This window comes from Osmia lignaria, chromosome 7 (assembly GCF_051020975.1).
Source record: "Osmia lignaria lignaria isolate PbOS001 chromosome 7, iyOsmLign1, whole genome shotgun sequence".
NCBI classification, from domain to species: Eukaryota; Metazoa; Arthropoda; class Insecta; order Hymenoptera; family Megachilidae; genus Osmia; species Osmia lignaria.
Genome location: NC_135038.1, coordinates 9,835,923 through 9,857,716, shown reverse-complemented (window position 1 = coordinate 9,857,716; position 21,794 = coordinate 9,835,923). Strand labels below are relative to the sequence as shown.

Below are 21,794 nucleotides of genomic sequence, written 5' to 3'. Positions count from 1 at the left end.
GTAGTTAGTTTAGTAGAGTGAATGAAGTAGTTACTTTTTGAGGACTGCCCGAAACCTCGGGTCTGTGGGGGCCCAGGTGATTTCTGATGGGCTCTAACGAGGTACTCTGAACTCAGTCCTCTTTGTTCTCTTAACTTCCTCTCGGCACCAGGAACCATAACTCTTACCTAAAAGAATGGAACATTCTTACATCATTGCATTCAATATTTCCATATTGTTTGTAGATAGAATTTACAACTTTGAAGATTTAAATATTTTAATTATTTCCTTATCAAGATTTAAGATTTGGGAACTTCTCAAATTCTCATTTTTCCATGAAAAGAATTTAGGACTTGAAAGTTCTAAAAATTGAATTTAGCTGAGCTTTCTATGATTAAGTTTGGTTTGTTGCGTTCCTACCATTTCTTCGACTGTCGAGAAACGTGCCATATATCCAGACATCGTTAAAACAGCTGCAACTTCCGCCAAAATCAAAGCCAGCCCCGACAACTGAAGACACCAACCATAGTGATACTGCGGCAAACCGTTATCATCAGCTTGCATGCTGGATGTTGAGGGAAGACTGTATTTTCCAGGTACTTCGAGCGATGCATCTGATAAAGCTGATGCGAGCACTATCAGCCCACCTCCTAACGAGAGTCCTGAAACACAAATGAAATTATTACTTGGATTACTTCCTAGCATCTCTGATATTTATGCTTTTGGAATGAAATCAATCGAACAGCTTTAAATTATTATTAGAATTGATTGTTCAAGTTACTTTGGTTTATGGAGTTCATAATCATTTCTGACCCCTTTAGGCAGTTTCAAACCAAGTAGCTTATATTTTATTCCTTTGATACGACTTTAAGAATGATTAAATCAAATAACTTATACATAATTATTATTATTTTGACATGGTTCGGGTCAAATAATTTATATTTTATCGCCATTTTGATAAGACTTTATGGTTACTTTAAGAAGCTTCATTAAGGAATGAAAGACTGGTATTATCTTTGGTGTATGTTATTATTATCCTTCTGTTAGGAGAAGGATTTTATTGCTTCAGCCAGAAGGTTAGCAGAGATTAAGAAAAGGTGGAAACTCTCGAACCATTTCTGAGGCTTCGAATCTTATTTTTATTATAGTTCGTTCCCTCGATCGTATCTATTTAAGCCAAGGCAAACGATTCCGTTGTCCTCGTAAATACTGTAGCTTACAGCAGTAATACGAAACGAATGAAACCATTCAAATTTATTGCCACTATAAAATTTGTCTCGTTTCCTACGTTTTAATTGTACACCCTCTAGAGAAAAGTCCTAAAAGAATCGAGTCGGTTCTTTATTGACCAGTAAAGTGAATAATCAGCTGAATTCGAAAATTAGTTGTCAAAATAATTAATAATGGTTAGTTGCTTTCAATATCAAAAGCGAATGGCGTCAGGAGTGGGGGTTCCAGACGCTCTTGCACACGATACGAGGAGAGGCCGTCGCCGGGTGCGACCCCCGGTGTCGGTCTCATGCTAGACATCCGAGTTGGTCACTTGTGTGCCAGGCGCGGAAGGCTCCGGAGTATGTAATTCATAAGGCCCCGGAGCTCTCCTATAGCGCCAGTGTCGGTCGCCGTGGGGTTTTAGTCAGTAGGAATCTGACACTCCCCCGCCGCCCACCCCCATGGGACGGTGGGGGGTCTTATGCAAGATTTCCCCATGTTAAAAAAAAAAAAAAAAAAAAACAGTTACAGCCAGTGATTCGAGTAAAGATAGCTAGTTGTGGCACCGTTATCAACCGTTCAACCTAGAGCAAAGTGAAGCACCATCAGTCTTATAGCGACCGCCGAGGGATGCAGATCAACCTGCTAAACATACACACACCTTTATTTTATTTTCTGTGTTCATTTAATTTGCAGTATTTATCTTCTCATTTTGTTGAATAAACTCATTAGAAGGGAGAACGTGTTGATTTTATTACTCCTGTGTGCATCTTTTACATCCCTGATTTCTTTATATCTCTGCACCTCTTACATCCTTGCATTACTTACATCCCAACATTTCTTTATCTCGTACATCGCTGGATCCTTTACAACTGTTCATCCCTTACATCTCTAGGTCCCACGCTTCCTAACTATTTATTATCCTACTTGTCTTCGTGGACCAAAGCCTCCCTTCGCAGATATTTATTTCTTCATTCTTTTTATTAGCCTACGTACCTCTGCCTACATGTCTGCTTTCTTTATATCCGTGCATTCCTTACATCTCTGCACCCATTATAGCCCCACTTCTTTTAAATCCCCGCATTCCATTAATCCTTGCTGTCCTTATATTCCCACAATTCTTACACCCTTTCTTTCCTTATCCTTTACACCTTTATATTCCTTACACCCTTCAATCCTTTACATCTCGCTATCCCTTAAATGTCTGTTCCTCTTACATCCCTTTATCATTTATCATTATATCCCTTTACATTCTTTTCATCCCTACATTCCTAACATCCCTACATTCTTTTCATCCCTACATACCTTACATCTCTTCATCCCTTAAATCCCTACATTCCTTTCATCCCTACATTCTTTTCATCCCTACATTCCTTACATCTCTGCATCTCTTATAATAAATATATTATAAAGACTGCTTCGAGTAAAGGTAAGTAAAGGTAAGATAATTCCTTTTTTCGCGAAAATTTCGAAAAAACAGCGCCCCCTAGCGGCAAAAATGTTAACTAAAATTTCGATGTCGAATCAGCGCCATCTGGTTTCAGAAAAAGGAACTAAACCTTGCAGCAATTTTGGCCCTCTAGCGGCAAAAATGTGAACTAAATTTTCGATGTCGAATCAGCGCCCTCTGGTGTCAGAAAAAGGAACTAAACCTTGCAGCAATTTTGGCCCTCTAGCGGCAAAAATGTGAACTAAATTTTCGATGTCGAATCAGCGCCCTCTGGCGGTGAAGAAAGGAACTAAATTTGCACAAACATTTAAACTAAAATGTTTTAAAAAAAGGTATCAGGGATAAGGCACAGAGATGTAGGGGATGCAAGGGTGTAAGAGATGCAGAGATGTAAGGGATGAGGAAATGTAAAGGATGCAGGGATGTAAGGGATGCAGGGATGTAAGGGATGCAAGTATGTAAGGAATGCAGGGATTTAAAGAATTCAAGGATGTAAAGGAGACGTAAGGGAGGCAGTGATATGAGGGTTGCGGCTCGATAAGGGTACAGGAATATAAGGGATACGGAGGTACAGTGATTTAGTGATAGTCCCCGCGAGGCTAATAAAAAGAATGAAGAAATAAATATCTGCGATGGGAGGCCTTGGTTCATGAAAAGAAGTAAGATAATAAATAGTTAGGAAGCGTGGGACCTAGTCCATAAAGAAGGATAAAATAATTAGTAACTGAAAAGGGTGCGCTTTGGTCTATAAAGAGGGATAAAATAATAAATAACTGGAAAAAGTTTAATAAAAGGGATGGTCGGCCGAAACCCAAAAGAGGGATAAAATTATAAATGCTTTTCCCCTTTGATAAGCTTATTGAATAAGCAAAGACAATAAATAAAGTAAATTAAATAAACTCCGAAAAGAAATTAGAGGTATATGTATGTTAGAGAAGTTGATCCGCATCCCTTGGCTGTCGGTATAAGACTGATGAAGTAGCACCTCGTTCTAGGTCATATTGAGAAGTAATTATCCTGTGTTAAGTTTGATTTTAAGTTTATAATTTATTAAAGATCAAACAGTTATTAAATGTTGTATACATATATGAATAACTGAGTAAAGAAGTTAACTACATTAAATAAATAAAATAAGAGGAAAATTTAAGCCAATTAAATAAATAACTGAGGAAAGAAATTACGTGCGTTTAATAAATAACTCAAAACAGAAATTGTGTAAATTAAATAAATAACTCAAAAAGGAAATTGGGTAAATGAAATAATAACTTAGTTGCTCTTTTAAAATGATTTATTTGCCAAGGTGTATGAAGTAAATACAAGTTTGTCTTACAATTATTTTAATAATGTTTCGGTCTTGTACTAGTTTCAATTAATTTATAAAATATAGAGTCAGAGGGAATTAAAATTGTGTCTTCTCAGTAGTCTGTGCGAGGTGCGGTAAAAGAGGGACTGATAAAGCAGGCACGATTGTCATACCGGCTGTGTTTTGTACATGCAGACCTAACTGCGGCGGGGGTATCTGGGACCCCAAAATTCGCAAACAAAGGCATGTCCAGTCTTCTTGTATCTGTAATTACTGCGCCTTTACATGCCAGGTGTGGAGGACTCCGGTGTAATACACATAAGGACAGAGCCTTTCTTTAACACCAGTATAGAAATCTGAAAAATATACTGCTGACATTCTACCAGGGCAATTTACCTGGCGTTTTATATCTTTAGCAGAAAATTTTGATCACAACGCTTTTTGACAGTGTTTTCAAAATTATTAATGAAGCAGTGAACCGTTCAGAGAGTTTAGTATATCTACTCACCTTCGAGTCACGTTATTATTTATTTAAAATATTAGAAAAGTAATTGAGAATTTCGAAATAACGCTCTTATTATTGTAGAGATTGATTAAATGATTATTTTTGATAATTAAATGTATATAGGTAATTAGTGCTATTTTAGAAGCAAAATGATGCGTGACAGGATAATCTGTCCGAGAGAAATTTATCCTGAGAATAATCATCTGTTTCTTGCTACTTTGTTTTTTTTCCGAAACGAGCAATTATCCGATGCGCGACAGGAAATAGATTACGGGTTCGTTTGCCGCGGGTGATTAATTTCAATAATTGATTGCCACTTCGGCTTGTTAAATCGGTGGGTATAAAAAGCATGCATATTTCATTTGTGCGTCTCCTCTTGAACGCTGTAAATGTGTCTGGCGAATTTAAATTTCAATTAACGCTTCCATACGTTTTACCATTGGACGTACGTAGCGTTGTTTTCGGGCAAACTTTATGCCCCGTTTTAATTCGGGACACGTAATCTTTTTATTATACAAGAGCCATCAATGACGGTGATTTAAAATATTAAAACCAATTAAGAATTTAATTGGAATCAAACGAATAAAAATTAAAGGAATATTCACCAAAATTTGAAAAAGTTAATTTCTTTTCCTCTTTTTGAAAGAATTAAGAGTTTTAAATCTTTAAAATTTTCAATTCTTTCTAATTGTAAGTAAAAATTTAGTACTTGGAAGTTATAAAAGTTTCAATTCTTAGCAGGTAAAAATGTAGAACTTGGAAAGTTTAAGAATTTTTAACCTTTAGATGACGGACCGTGGAGAGAGCCCAGATATTAATTTAACGTTGTAATTTATATTTTCATTTTAAGTTTAATTAAAATCAAACTCTAATTTTTATTATATAATTCAAGTTTCTGATATGTAATATTTTTATGCGGTTGTAATAGAAAAAGAAAGAATTCAATGAATTTCCGCGGAAATTCGCATTCAGTTGAAACGATATGTTCTGAGACATGCGACCCAGCATTTCACACGTATTTTACCGTAGTTCGAACAAAAACCGGGCTCCGTATCGACGAATCGGATTTCTATACGCGAAGAGGTTTAATTAACGCGCAGCTTGTCAGCCTCGCGTTTCCCCATTCAGCGATTTCATTTGCAAGTATACCAGGCCAAATGCTGTTTATCAATTAGCCCTAGTTAGCTGGTGCGACCTAATTTCACGCGTCTTCGGAAATGAGCCCTGACAGAAGCGAAATAATTAGGCGGGAAAGAAAGCGCGACAAAATTGAAGCTCATCAATATACAGGGGAAAAAGAGTTAGTCTTTAGCGTAATTGCAGGTGAGAATCGGAAATGGTTGAAGCAATTAAAAGCATTAAAGTAATTAATTTTATCACAGTAACAAATCATTTTTGGCTAAGGTTTTTACTACTTAGAGTTTTAGTCACTTTTATTAAAATATTAATAATAAATATATAAATTAATGTGATAACAAAGGATATAGGTTGTTTTCTCCAACACAAAATTACTGAAACTTGTGATTCGATTTTCCACAACATTCTAATTCTTTAAATAAATAAACTTTTTAAATACTAAATTATTTAGAATTACATAAAATATTAATTATTATGACAAATATTGCTTGAAAATTGCATATATTTGTCGAAATAGGTCTTCAAAGATCCAAATAATATCTATTAAAACTACTAAAACTTTAATTCGTTATTATACCAAGGTTATTAATTCTATTAACATGTAATTGATACTAATAGAACTGCTGAAATCTCCTCTTTAATTTGACGTTAGTTTCATTTTGATATCATTCCCGGTTGCTGAGATATCATCGTGTAAAGCAAAGCATAATTTGTCTCGTTCTCAGATCGAACCTCTCACTCATTCCCTATTCATGCGTGATTAATGTTCATTCGTTGTTTTTTTTACTACGATTACTATGGCGCGTACGCACTTCCCGGAAAAAATGTAGGTCACGGCGGTCCACCCCCATTCATTGTTCTCGCCGGAACGACATTTCTTTAAAGTCCTATATCTCTGGAACTAATTGTCATATTGACTTCAAACCAATTGCGTTATTTTTGTCATAACTTCCTCTATCTTTTAAGCTACCTTGTTTAACAATTTTGAAAATTATATAATGAAGAGTTAACAAAACTGTAATTTTGTAAGAATGATTACAACTTGAAAATAATTTAAACTTGATTCTCATTTAACTGTATTTAATATATTTTTAATATTTTTATTTGACATACTAAATGCTTGTTAAATTGCATATTTTAATGCACTTAATTTCTTTGTACCTTTGTCTTGAAAAGTGATGCAAAATTATATGAAAATTTATTATTATGTTACAGAAGGTACTTTGAATGAAGCAGCATTTGAATAAACACAAATGTTGATAATTATTACGTTTTTCGATAACATGAAATTATTGAAATATACAATTTACAACGAATTATCGTAGGGAGCGCATGTTCAGCAATTCTCTCACGTTTCGAACAGCAACTGCATAGCTCTGACAGTCAATAAATGTCAATAAAAAAGCAGGTGACATCGAATCGACAGGCACGTCTGTTCTCGTTACTATCCTGTTATTTCTCGTGTCATTGAATATCAAGCAAAAAAATGAAGGAAAAGAAGAAATTATAACAGTGTACTACAATAAACATTCCCAGTTAATCCCTTAAGTCTTAAGCCCCGATTAAAATTGGGGCTTAATTTAAATCAGGATTAATTGAACTTAAAAGAAAAGTGAAAGATACAAACTTTAAATAAATTGCAAAATAAATCAGAAAAATAAAATATTCTATCAATTATTGAAAGAATTAAATAATATAAATTTTATAATACTGTTATTTGTAAAATAGCAAACCTTGTATCTTGTAGAGATAATTCGGAGATGCTACAGTTTTGTGGGGAGTTTACATACCACAGTTATCGTTATCGTAGCCAGGTCAAAAATAAACAAAATGTTTTATGCCACACCGTTCCAGTGATGGCGAACTATAGAGGGTCAGACGCAGTAGTAGCGGACCGCACGAGTCAGCCATAAGAATTCCGAAGCCCCGTGTTCAGTTAGTATACGAGCTCTGAATACTGCTCTACTCTCTGTCTATAAGTTCCTAGATAAGAGATAGGGAATAATAACTGTTAAATATGTTCTCGAGACAATTTTCTGCGGAAATATCCTCCAAAATGTCCAGGAAAGTGTTCGAAGCACGTTTCAGATCATTTTTTATAAAGCATATCTGAATTCAATAATTCTTTGTTATGTGTGTTATGTTGATTATTTTTTCATGAATATTTTTATATAATTAGCTTTCCAATTTTACAAAATTAATATGGTGACGAATGTTTTGATTTTCTTTTAAAATTTTCTAATTTCTTCTATCAGTTTCAATTACCTTTTTCTCACCTTACACACGTATCTTGTTTCGGATATAGAATACTCGTGTAACAAGTTAGGCGAACAAGAACACACAGGAACAGAAATTTGCTTCTAAGACGAAATACAGCTGCTACACCCCCATTCCACCCTACAAGGTGGAACATAACACACGTGTGCCCTGTGTTCATGACCGTGAAGCATCAGTAGAAGCTGGAAAGTGCCTTACATCAAAGTTGACAAACTTGATTCCCCCTATTGAAGCAATCAGAGCAGGATCGAACCAAAGGAAGGAGGTGAGCATCCTGTACCTTTGATAAACTCGTCTTCTCTTCATTAATTAAACTGCTCTTAATTATCTAAAAATTAACTGCAGAAAATGATATATAGAGACTCTTTATGAAGCAATTTTATTTTCTACCTTATAAAGTCAATTTTAATGAAAACACCCTCCTGAAATCAATGTCAACTTTTGAAATAGTTCAAGCACTATAAATGTAATTATAATACCAAATTAGATTTTCTAATTAAAAGTGCAGCATCTGGCGTTTGATTATTGGACGAATTTTTTTTGAACCTTCGGACAAAAGTTTCAAGACGGCGGACCATGGAGAGAGGCCCAATTTGATTGGGCCTTATTTTCATTTTCTACATTTTATATTGTTAGTTTAATAATTATTTCTTCAATATATAAAATTCTTTCGTTTAGAAACTATATATTTAACTTTAGGTTAATATTTTAGTATGTGTCTTGTATGGGTTACGATTGACCCAGGCTCCTCTGTTCAAGGGTGGATTTTCAAATGGTATAGCGTATGTAGAATTAGTCTATTCTTTAGTAGAGTAGTTTTACGATAATAATGAGTGTAATTCAGATTTCTGAAGATTCATAGATTACTTGAGGTTTCGCATCAATTTGATTGCAAGGTATAAGAGCAGCAACGGATAACCAATTCCAAAGCGCTTACAAGACAAACAAACGTAGTTAGATATTACTTTGGAAGCGGGGCACAGTCTCTTGAGCCATTTCTCTTCAAACATTGCTGCTGTCGCGCAATAGAACAGGGAAATAAGGTTCCGGCAGTAAGAAATCCATGGAGACTTAAGAACTTCTGATTACATGGAATCTTGTTTCCACAAGATAGAATAAAATGATTCTTTTCTCCGAAAAATATCCATATTATATTATTGACTTTCTAATAATCATTATTTACGTGATGTTAATCTACAAATGTATTATACTGGAAAAGCTAAGATGAAGAATGAATTTCCTTAATCTTTCGAAAAATAATGGAACTCGTGGAATATTTTCTTCGTAGGAAGCTTTTAAAGTTGCACTTTTCTTTTGCATCAACAGAGAAAATTGTATGATTCTTTCAATCTCCTGAAAAGAAGTTTTCCAGAATCATTCCACCATCTCCAATCTAACTTTTGAAAATCAAGAACATTCTTTCGTTTAAGAATATTTCCAAGAAACTGGGGGTGAAATGGAACTTCTTTGTTTTGAATCCATTGTATTCTTGACAAAAGAACAATGTAGTCTAAAAGGAGTCTAAAAGTTAATAATTTTATGAATTTACAAAGCGCATTATTGAAATTTTCTAATTTCTGCTCAATTATCTGAATTATATTGGACGCATAACTCACTGTAAAACCACCAAATTGTAAGAGAATTTGGAAAACGAACAGGTTTAATCCGGAAAATTTTAATAGCCATTATCATGGTGAACGATTTTGCGGATTCACGTGGAAATCGCGGGTTTCTCGAACGCTTGGGAATATTTCGGGCAACTGTGTACCCCGTCTAGTATTCTAACACGGTTTCAGCGCATAAATTTCGAGCATGCCTGCGATGGTTTATGCCAGCAGGATTAAATAACTTGACCCAGTCGCAACATATCACGAGAGTGAAACAGCTCACCTGTGTCTCTTCCGTCATTTTTGATTACTCTTTCCCACTTTATAAGTACTTCGCCTTATTTCTTGCAATTTGTCTTTATTTTTAGCGTTTTTAATCTTTGAACAGCAGAGGCTGGGTCAATCGTGATGAATTGAAAGGATAATTGTTAAATGAACAGTGAAAAATTTATAGAAATTAAGCCACTCTCCATGGTCCGCCGTCTTAAGGCTCTCTTTATGGTCCGCCATTTCTCCTTTTCACAAAAGTTCCAAAATAATAAATTTTCAAAGAAGTTTTAATCAATATTTTGCTATCTGAACAATTCGCGTTCAATTTAAATTGAATTGCGGATCTCGTGGAAGGATCAACGTGTCGAGCAAGCAAATTCATTTCCTGATGTAGCAATTCGTATGAAAAGTAGCATCAGTCACGATCCATCGTGCCTGGGACAGGGCGCGAGGTATTCGCTCATATAATTCTTGTCCGTTGACCAACTACAGGCATCCAACCCCTGGAGCATCTCGTTCGAGCCAGGGGTGAAAGGCCATCTAACCGTGGCTGCGGCAAGAGCAAGCGGAATTTAATATTAATACGAGACAGGCGAGGGGGTGGCGGAGTTGCGTGGCTAGCAAGCACGCTCGAATTTCGAGAATACCGACCGCGATATCAAGTGACCGATCCAATTTCCACGACGACGATCAGCCTCGCTTCCTGGAACCTTAACTGTTCCTGTGTAAGCGACGAGAAGATCGTTTTAGGCTCGCTGTACGCTCAAGATATGCGACCAGGATTCGTCACTGCATCGGATTATTGAGTTGCTTGGAAAATTTGTAGCATTTGATCCAGCTATAGAAATAATTGTTATCTAATAGTATTTAAAAGAAATTTTTATTTTTGAATTAAATTTGTCGATCAAGGGGTCTTCGAAAGGGGCCCCAAAACTCTTAATTCGGTCCTGAGTATAACATTTTATTACATAGAAATTTTATTTTGATATTGCTATTAAATTAGGCAACAAATTTTTTAAACAACCCAATAGAAGCCTCGTATAATCATTTTTTAAGGGATGTGAATAACATGTAAATGATAGATTTTTAATTTTTTGAATTAATGATTGGATCAATCCTTCTAAAAATGAGAAACAAAAATTGCAACAATAAGGTGTCACCTACTTTGCGCGTTAGAACGATTCCACGAATGAGTACTTTTCAACAACGATTCGCGCAAATATTCACACGAATAGAAGAATCTCTGGTCGAATGGTGTTGTTTGAGAAATAAAAAGCTTCGATGGCGGCATCCAGATTGCAGGAATCGTCGTCGTAAAACGACCAGTCGTGAGGAACGTTATCTGGGACACCTTTGAGCATCGGTGCTCCGTTACCATCACAACTATCGTCAGCGTTGTCGTCGTCTGAATACAAATTACACGAGCGCGCCGATGCACCGGCCATACGACCATCATACAAATCTAGCCGTCGATACCGTGGATCCTATCTCGAATTAATTCCTGCGAACCCTTGATAAATTGGCACACGTTTGAAGGTGAATCCTGTCTATTTCTCAAATCCATTTTATTTTGGAATTTGGATATTTTATAAAAAGATTGCTGTTTAATTAATTTTTGTCAAGGTGGTTGATAATCTTACTTAAAATATCTTTCAAATAAATTTCTAATTATAATGCAACGAAGGGTTAACAACCTAATAATTAATGAATCAATCAAGCATACCATTAAAATTTTATAAATTTTTTAAAACCATGACAAAAATATTTATCGAATGAACGCATTGATTCAACCCTCGAACATTTCTCAAATACAATGAGTGTTTTGAATTCATTGATGAAATGTAATCTTTATGCAAAAATAAAAAAAATGCCTACTTGAACTGTACGTAGTCACCGGAAGAGAGGAAAGTTTCACCTAACGACGTCGTTATTATTACGTCAAATATACTTCTTCGTGGCCCTCGACGACACACTCGACGTTACACCCCCTTGACTCGCAAGAACAGTCGTTCGTTGAAGAGGAAAGACCCAGATTCTTTCCATAAGGGTGGCGTGAAATTCGTGAACATTTAGACATTTCATCCCTCGGCGCTATCGACGCTCGGTTATTATGTTAAATGCTAAACATTTTTTATGCTGATGGACTTTAAACGCGCATGGCTGAAAGGTTTACCAGACAGATTCATAATGAGTGTTTTAAAAAACACGGTGAGAAAAGCTCTTTTGATAAATTTATATTTGTATTTTGTACATAAGAGAGGAAATATTTTAATATTATGTGACAAATGGAACATTAAATATAATAAAACATAATTGATTACTTTTTAAATATTATAATACGTATGAATTATTGTATTTAATTACTAATTGATTATTTTTGCAATACTTATGGGTTATTGCAGGATCAGATTAAGATTTCTAGAGCCTGGGTTTATTAAATCCCTTGGGTGATAAACTTGGTTCGGAAATTGAAATTTTTAAATAATATTTAATCTAGAATTTAAACGAGATTTCATTCAATATTTGATGACATGGAAGGCTTAGAAGGGGACCCTCTTAGATCAACCCTTTAAATATTGATTTATTTTAATGTATTTCTGTATCTAAAATTTGAATTATTTATAAAATGAATTTTCTCATTATTTATGGAAGATAATTAATGGAGCTTCAATGTATACCTACATGGTGAAACCACAGAATGCTAGACTGTCTAACGACCCACCTAATCGTAATTCATTGCGCGCTAAGTATCCCGTCAATCAGATTGGCAAAATGAGCCGTGTTCAGCATGAGCTCATTGAACAAGCATGTCGCAACAGAATTCTCCCTTTACCGATCGGAGATCATAGTTACGCGTCAGTGACAACCTTCGTTCACCTGGCCTCATTAATTCGTGAAGCATTGTTCGATGCTGAAACTAGTTCGTTCTACGACATGCGTTCATCATCGTGAATGCACATTCTACAAGCTGAACAGGATCAAAAGTTTTCTATCGAATTTTGAATTGTTCTTTGAGAAGAATAATTTTATCATATCTACTTGATAGTAATAGTGGTACAATTTAAAAGGGACTTCTTAAAATTTAACTCTTGAACAAATAACTTTAAATGAAACTGTTTCATATATTGGAAAAATAATTTTTAAAGGAACAGTGTAAAATTTAGAAAAATGAAAATAACATGAAATATAAAATTAAATGAAATTGTCTGAGGGTTAAGAAAGAATGTGAATTTCTTTTTATTTTATCCAACCATAGGTAAAGTGATTATTACACATGTAAATTAAGATTGATTGAAGTTAGAAGGAAATGAAGTGGGTCTTCGGCAAGATTGTTGAAATCGGTATCTCTGATTGCCGGTAACCAGGGAATTGAAACATCGTGAATTGTTACCAATCCAGTTAAGTAGTGCATCCTGATTCATGAAAATTAAACCGCGGCCGGTTATACTGAAGTTTCCGAATTAATATGTAACCACGCTAATGAAGTGCAAATTTAATGTGCCTGCGGGACAAACAGGTACATGTTCCCTAATTAATACTAATAATTTACGTAGAGGAATTATTGCGCGAATTTGCTTCGAGAGAACGAAATTTTCTAGTGGAACCGAATGGAAATCGGAGAAATCATGACGGGATGGAGATTTACAAACTTTCGTAGTAAAACTCATAATTAGTTGAAACTTTAGCTATTTCTCATAATATAATTTTTATTTGAAATGAAATTCCTTTTTATGATAATTTTAATGAAAGCTTCACAGGTGAATTTCATTTTCTTTCTTTAACATTTCTTGATTCTCTTATTTAGATTCTCTAAACAAAGAGATTATCTTCTTGCTTCTACTTTTCTTTCTTTTGTGCTTTCATCTCATTATTTTTCTTAATACCTTTAGCAATCTTGTTTAAGTTGCAAAGTGAAAAAAATTAATCTGAATTTTACCTCGTTAAGCAGACTATTTAATCTCAAGTAACTTCTTGCTTTAAATATCAATTAATTAATTTAAATGTAATTAATACTTGCAGCAGTTATACCGTAATAATTGTTCTTCAGTTGATTAATGTTTAATGGGATTTCTCTGAAGAATACTTCGATTAAAGAATTGACTCTCCAGTTGGTTGGAAAACGAAACAAACAAAGGGGCAGAAAAGTTGGAAACAGGGAAATGGAAGAAGAGAAGCAAAAGGGTTGAATGAAAATTAAAGAGCGAGAAGGGGGATTAAGGGGCGTGTGACGCATGGAAAAGGGAGGAAACAGGAATAAACTTTTCGCCTCAGTGAATTCCAGCGTTTCCATGGAACGTACAGCTAATGAACGTAGTTACTGTCCGGAAAAGTAATTTTAATATGTCGTATCGGTAATTTTCATCGCCGCCGGGTGCCGTAAACCGTGCTAATAGTTTCCAGTTGTCGACCAGCCGGCTGTACACACGGCTAATTAATTTCCGTCTCGATTCTCAGCGAAACAAAGTCCGCCGATTATTCTGAAAAATTGCCCCGTTCTCACGAAACTTGCCGACCAAATAAATTCCTTTCGACAGAAACTCGTTAGCGTTACGGAACAATCCTCGTTTTTTACATAATATTAAACGGAATATTTAAAAATTCTTTAACACTGAACATTGCTTCATCTCATAGAAATATCGTATTAAAATATTAGCTGTTATTTTTACCAATTTTAAAATTCTGTTAATAGATTTTTAAACACTCCAAATCAAAAGATATCATGAAACATAGAAAATGAATTACGTCGAATTAATCGAGGTATGGGAAAGAAATATTTGGCGGTCACAGAAACTTAATTAAAAAAAGAAAAAGAGAAGAATCCACGATCCATCAACGTCGTTCATAACTTTTATACGATCGACGTAACGAACAAGAGGATTCCATTTCCACGCTCCCGTCATGGAGAGTACATTTTAAAACAAATCCGAAAGCACGCAGGGAAACGTTTACAAAAGTTAGATTATAACTGGATTCGAGGAGCACGAATGTCCAGGAAAAAAGCTGCTGGAACGAGTAGCGGCTGGGCTGTTTAAAAAGAAACGCAGAAAAAGCATTTGCAAACCAAGCAAATCGAGTTCGAGGGGAATATTAATTGAATTCAAGTAGGAAACTCTTCGAGGACGATCCTTTCTCCTTTCTTTTTTTTTTGGTGCATTCGATTGAATGCAACGTGCCAGGTTTTTTAGGCGCGTCACATTGAATTCTGTTGAACGACCGAGTGAATAGCAAGCTTTATTTCGACCGCGTCAATATTTGACGAAGGTTTCGATATTTCATTACACGCTGCCTCTGTTACTCGCCGCTGTTTCGTAAGCGGAATATCCGCTCGCGGTGAATACCCGCTCGGAAAACGACCCGAAGCGATTTACTCTCTTTCGTCCCGCGGGATCATTGAATTATCCACCGTTTTCGAATCTCATTATTTCATTTGAAAGCAAGTGTACCATTGAAAAGAAAAAAGATAAATAACAGTCAATTTGCAAATAAAATGAAATTTATTCGATAAATAGAAATCGATGATGAATGGTGAGAGCAAGAAATTATTTTTTCACAAATAAATTGGCCTTCGGGAAAATGGAAAATTGATAATCAATGAAAATGAAAAAAGATTGAACGGCACGAATGCAGAAAATTCGAAGGAAATTAAATGTAATTGGTGTTCGATCCGTTCGAATCGGATAATTTTCAGTGAAAACGATCGGGTGAAAATAAACCAAACACATCTATGGTACTTTAATGAACGTCAGGATTTAACGAATGCAATTGGTCGGCGGCTACGTCGAATCTGCCCCTCCAGCAATTTCGGACCGCATCTCCGTGACACCGTGATTACTTTCATAATCACGATCCCGACCGATATTGCGTTCGCGCGCAGAATTTTAATTGAAATCGTCCGCTCGTTTCGTGTAATTTCCAAAAATTCCCTTACCCGCTTGTTACATCGCGTTGTTTACGGACCTTGTGGTATCTGAGCTATTTTAATTTTGAAAATTTGCCCTTGCCTCGCCGAAACATCATTTTCAGCTTGTTCACATGTCACAGTAATTAAAGTACAAATAACGAGCCGATGGAACGTGTCTCAATTTATTTATTTGATAAATAACCGTAGGATTTCGATAAAAAAATATTTATTGATAAAACAGAGATTGTGATCAATATTTTGATTGCCACAGTAGAAATATCAATCTATCGTCAGACATACAGTGATTTATGTCTAAAATTTATGTCAAAATTTATTTTCTCGCAATTATTTGATATTTGCCAAATATAGTATTAATAGCATAATGGAGTAAAATCTCATTGTGATTTAAAAAAGTAAAAACACCTTATCATTTATCCTCGTTAATACAGAAAATTCGGATGAAGGAGGATTAAAATTGATTTTGATGGAAACCAAACGGCATTGCAGCTTTACAAGGAACCTTTGTTACCTTTGAACTTGGAAAAGTGCAATGAAAGTGTCCTGCAGCAATTCCTATGATCCAGAACTGACGCTTCAGCCCTGAGGGCAACTCGAAACTCTCGTGCGAAGGGATGGAAGGTTGCGAGAGTAAATAGAGGAACAATTCTACTCGACGAAGGGTTAGGTTCATCGACAAAGTGCCAGTATGTCTACCTTGTCGAGAAAAGGGAACCTTTGATGGATCTTGGGTTCTTCTAATGGCAACTTACTTCAAAATGAAAATTTAAACGAGCCCAAAGACTCTTTAATAAAAATTTTATTAATCAAATAAATAAATTATTGAATATTAGAAAATTGATTTAAAGGAATGCAGGTAGGCTACTGAAATACAATAAAAGAAATAAAGGGGGTAGGTTTTTAATAAAAGTGCCTGAAAAGAGTGGTGTCCACAGATCTGTGAAAAATTCAGGACAAAGGGACAACAGAAAATGAATAAAAAAATAGGAAAAGAGAAAGAAATCTATTTGAATAAAGTTCGAAAGAAGCGGTGACATTCCTCGACCTCAGGCATTTTATTTTCAGGGAAGGGTGTAGTTTATTCAAATTGAACGTGACAGAGGCAGAACGTCTGGAACTATCGCGTGCCCGCGGGTTGTCAACTTTCCATTTTTATTTGCCTGACGTATTGAACTGTGAATCTCTCCTCATTTTTTATATCTTTTATGGCGAACATTCGTTTGCTAATTTCAATTTATTAGTTATTAGTTATATGCCATTCAAAGGCCAATAATTAACTTCACTTCTTGAATTTTTTAAAATTTCTAAGTCAAAGCACTTGAGTGGTGCTTAATTTATTATATTTTATTAATTTTTATGCTGTTTACTTTTTGGAATGAATTAATTTTGCAAATGGATGATTCGTATAATACAAATTGCAATATATTGAAATAAACACGAGCCATAGTTAGGAATTGAATTATTTTCCAATTTGTTATATATATATTTTGTTTATATTATTTTTCAATTTTACTTCATTTGAAAGTTTTATGAAGTTTCCTATAATTTCATATACCTACACAATTTTATACGAGGAGAATCCTTCTTGTTATTACCTTTCTGTTTAAATTTCAGTAAGAAGTGTGATTCAATAGAGGAGTGTCTATAGGCATAAGTAATCATAAGTTGACGCAACAAAAGCTGGGATTTCTTGCAGACAGTAATTCAACCTCATATTTCTCAATCTTCTTATTTCACTTTGCTGAAAGTTTCCGCGAAAGTTTCTCGATCTGTTCGCGGTAGGTGCAACGTAATACGAAGGGGTGAAGACAGATGAATCATGGATCGTTTATTAGATTGTCGAAATAGAAGAAGATTGCAGGATATTCTAGATTTTTAATTATTCAGAACTAATTGAATTTTCTTTATTCTTAATTAATATTTCCTCTTTAAATTCCTTAAATTTCTTTATTTTCCTTAAAAATTTCTGTTCGGAACGTAACACACTCAATGCAAAAAATATCATTATTATTGTTTCCTCATGTTTCTTTTAAAAAGCAATATTTGATTATTTCATACCCATTAGGGAAACAGCAATAACTTTCTCGTTCGTCAAACAAGCAATGGAAGAACGGTGAATTTTTCTTTCAACCTTTTGCTTTCTCGTTTCGCTCGCAGTTTCGTGTTATTAGCGAAGTTGGTGCTCTTAAAATATATTTTACCGACTCCTGGCGAGAAAAAAACAGAAAACGGAATGCTTTCGTCTGTTTGCAGCCAAACCGCGGGATATGAGAATATGTGGTCCTTGGACACCAGTGAAATATAACGCGGCTGGAAAAGTTACTTTTCACGGATATTTCTTCAGAGTCGAGTGAATAACTACGTTCACCGAGTCGTCTGTTTTATCCGTGATAATTTATTTCAGATTAACCATCGAGAATATTTAATCGTACTCTTTCGTTCGATCAGACCACTTCTCGTCGATTGCTTGATTAACGAAAGAAAATAAGAACGAATTTACCGATGAAATTAAATACGAGTTTAAACTCGGGGCACTTTCTGAAGTGCTTAATCGATTTTTGAATTTAACAAACTCCAGCAAAGTAGATTAATTATTAATTGGAATGATTAAGTAATTAAGTAGTAAGGAAAAAATTTTAGTTCAGAAAATTGTCTCTTAACAAAAATTAATAGGGTATATATAATATTCAACAATTAATATTTAAGAAGCAATATGCAATGCAATTAAATTTCGAAATCTGATAATTTTCTAATTAGAATTAAGCAACACTGGTTATCTAATATTTCAACTAAAATTAGAAGTCTTGTTCATCCCAAATAAAAATATTTGATTATTTAAAATAATTAAATTTCTTGCTTTCTAATTATAAAAATAAGTAAATGACAGTGTAAAATTTGTCAAAGGAATCTATTAACAAAGCAAGTGTCAAACGTTATGGTGGGGTTACAAAGAGATTACAATGTAACGGAACGAGACGTGTTGTTTAAGTTGTTATAGCGTCGACGTCGTTCTCGTTATTAGTTGCCAACACTCGGGAACACTTTTTGAAAGTGCGTCACGGTACGTAGGAGTTGTGATTAACTTGGGAACTTTCGGTCTAATAACCAACGACACAGGACTGACGATTTACGAGCGCGGTTGCGGTTTCGCGGTGAAGGTTCCTAGAAAACTAATTCCGTTCGGCATAAATTCCATTGAGTTTCATTTGCAAGTTCGCTGAATCTTTAGGCGGAAATTTCGGAAACACCCCGGAAATTTCGTTTCGACGCAGCGACTAGGAAACATTGTTTATTCGACCGTGAACACCTGTCTAAGTTATTGCAAGTATTTTTTTTCTTGTTCATCCGATTTGAATGACAAATCTTGAATAGAAGAAAACTTAATTCTTCCATAATTAATATTTCATTAATAATATTTCCATAATTAATTGACTTCCTCTAATTAACATTCTCGTACTTCAAATATTACAATTTTCTTTTCCTTAAATATAAAATTTTGTCGTTTTTTCTCTTTATAAATAATTACCATCATTTAAAAGTTATGAAAATTTCTTATGTCAAAAATAATAAATTAAAAAAATTTAATAAATAATTAAATCACAGCATTAGGAACGCAAGGGTCCCTTATTAATGTGATATACGAAGGAAAAATTTTTATAAATTAAAGTATATGAAGTACAAAATTGTTCATCCCGTAACCGCAAGTAAACGTCAAAGATATTTGAACCACGAGGAATAATGGGTTGTTCCACTTGGGAACTTTTATTTCGATGCCTGCACGTTTGCTCAACGTCTCCAGGACGACGTTCAACCGAGAGAATACTGTCAAGCACGATCCCTTTCCGGCGTGTATCATCTTTCCACGAAGGCGGAGACGCATCGAAAAAAGATGTCGCTGGACGATCGTCGTTGCCGGACGTGGAAAATGGAACTCGTCCTTCTCAACGACGGCAACATCCCCCTGGGATCCTTTTTACCAACGCGTGGAAGTCTTGTCAGATAGGTCTTGCCAAGGGGTTGTCCGGGTGGAACTGATCGAGCAGGATGTCGATAAATCAAAATTCTTGACACGATGCTTCGGTAAAAAAGAATTGGAACGTTGGCTGGTTGCGCGAGAGTTGATAGCCACGGTATGTATCGTATCAGCTATTCGGCAATTTTAGTTAAAAAATCAAATTTCGTGATAAAAATAATTTTGTGTAATATTTAAGAGAGTAGGTTTTCCTAGGGAAAATGATGATCCCCCCAACCACCCCTAAGTGTCCTCAGGTTCTGGTGTTCCCGTATGTTAATAACATGTTGACAATAACCCATAATTATTAATCTAAAATAAGATAAATTATACGTCATAAATAATTTGCAAGACATGGGTACTAACAAGGGACATTACCCAATCGACACACGCCGATTTTAATGCCCTTTGAGTATGATATAGAACTGAAAAAATATTTGACACGTATTTTTTTTTATATCGGCAATCGTCCATGCTGAAGGGGTGAAAAAAATGACAAAAATAGATTATTTTTCAATATATTTTTTAAACAAATAAATTTATCAAAAAGGTAGCTACATAGAAAAATTTGCTGTTCAAAAACACACAAATTCCATTTTGAATTTTTCGTCTACACCTAATAGTTCCTGAGATATTCAAGAAAATACGTTTCGCAACCCCAACTTTGAGGGCTATTTTCACCCCTTCAGCATGGACGATTGCCAATAAAAAAAAATACGTGTCAAATATGTTTTTGAGTTCTATATCATACTCAAAGGGCATCAAAATCGGCGTGTGTCGATTGGGTAATGTGCCTTGTAAGAGCAAGTAGTACGAATACATAATTAATCAGACGATACAAATAGAATATTTGTAGATATTTGATAATAAGGAGAATTTGGAAACAGGAGACAAGATTTTTATAAAAATGTTGGCAATAACCTTTGATAAATCAATATAAAATAAAATAAATTTGTTACCTTATACTTCACATAATATATAATCTGTAAAATATTAATATTGACATTGAGTAGTACAAGTAGATAATTAGTCAGACGTATAGAAATATCCATAAGCATTGTCCTCCCATTTTCTCTCCCCTGTAATTATCAATTACGCCTGTTATAAAATCCAAATTGGGCTCTTTAAAGCTTCAACTCCATAAAATCCTGGTGTACAGAAATTCATAATTGTAATTCGTGGAGAACAGTGAATGCACGTGATCGGTCAAATTAACTCGAAACATAGGGATGGGAGGGTTCGGTGCATTAAACAAATCCCGAAACAAAGAGACAAGGGGTATTTGGGAAATTTTGGTAATCCGAGCGGAACAATGGAGGACGGGATGAGATTTCTATGCTAAACATCGTCTCTCCGCTTCTGGTATCGATCACCGTAGTCGAGCAATTCTTGCCGGTTTCCGGTGTGGCTCAGCATTATGAAAACGAGCAGACAGCTGAAAAAGCTTCCCACGATGCTCGCCAGCTTCTTTTGGCAGCTTGTCAAGAACCTCTTTTGACGCGGTATCACGAAAAAAGTCATCGTTTTAATATGTATGCCGCGTCTTTATTAATCATTCGTGAGTAATGGCCGACGGGGAGAGGCAAATGAAATACGTCTGGTACAGGAAAAGGAGGAGCTGGCGGGCTAATAAAATGTTATTAAGCACGTTGGGACTTTAATATTCGTTCGTGGCTCGTTAATTCATCGTTCAACGAGCAGCTGATTTATCGTCCACCGATTAGAATATTTGAATAGCGTATTAAAAGGGGGGTACGAAATAGGTACAATAAACGCGACAAAACCTTTTAAAATCGCGTTACTTTTTAATGTTCAGTTAATTCAAAGGGATAAAATATGAGCACCAAGGTGGCTGGAAAATTCATTTCAACCGAACAGCAATATTGATCGATGTACATTATTGTCGATGAGATTCAATTAGATTTGTAGCTGTTGCAAATGATTAAAATTTATGCCGGTGTTTCGTTGAAGCAATTAAACATATGTAATTATTCTATGGGAATTTACGTATTTGCATGAATGGATGCAACGGTTAGGATTAATTGAATCATTTTTTATATGAATTTCATTGAAGGAAATGTGGGTACTTGAATTCTATATCCGTTTTGACTGGAGCTTTTTA

The 21,794-nt window shown here is 35.0% G+C and overlaps 1 protein-coding gene across 2 annotated transcripts in view; it reads right to left on the bottom strand.

Moving 5' to 3' along the window:
* LOC117604355 (uncharacterized) overlaps nt 1-21,794 on the bottom strand; it is a 153,240-nt gene that overhangs the window by 2,340 nt on the left and 129,106 nt on the right. For both annotated transcript variants that reach the window (XM_034324317.2, XM_034324316.2), the window contains exons 5-6: nt 400-641; nt 35-167 (exon numbers count right to left, since the gene is read on the bottom strand). In XM_034324317.2, the coding sequence (XP_034180208.1) occupies nt 35-167; nt 400-641 (375 nt within the window). The remainder of the gene's footprint in view (nt 1-34; nt 168-399; nt 642-21,794) is intronic.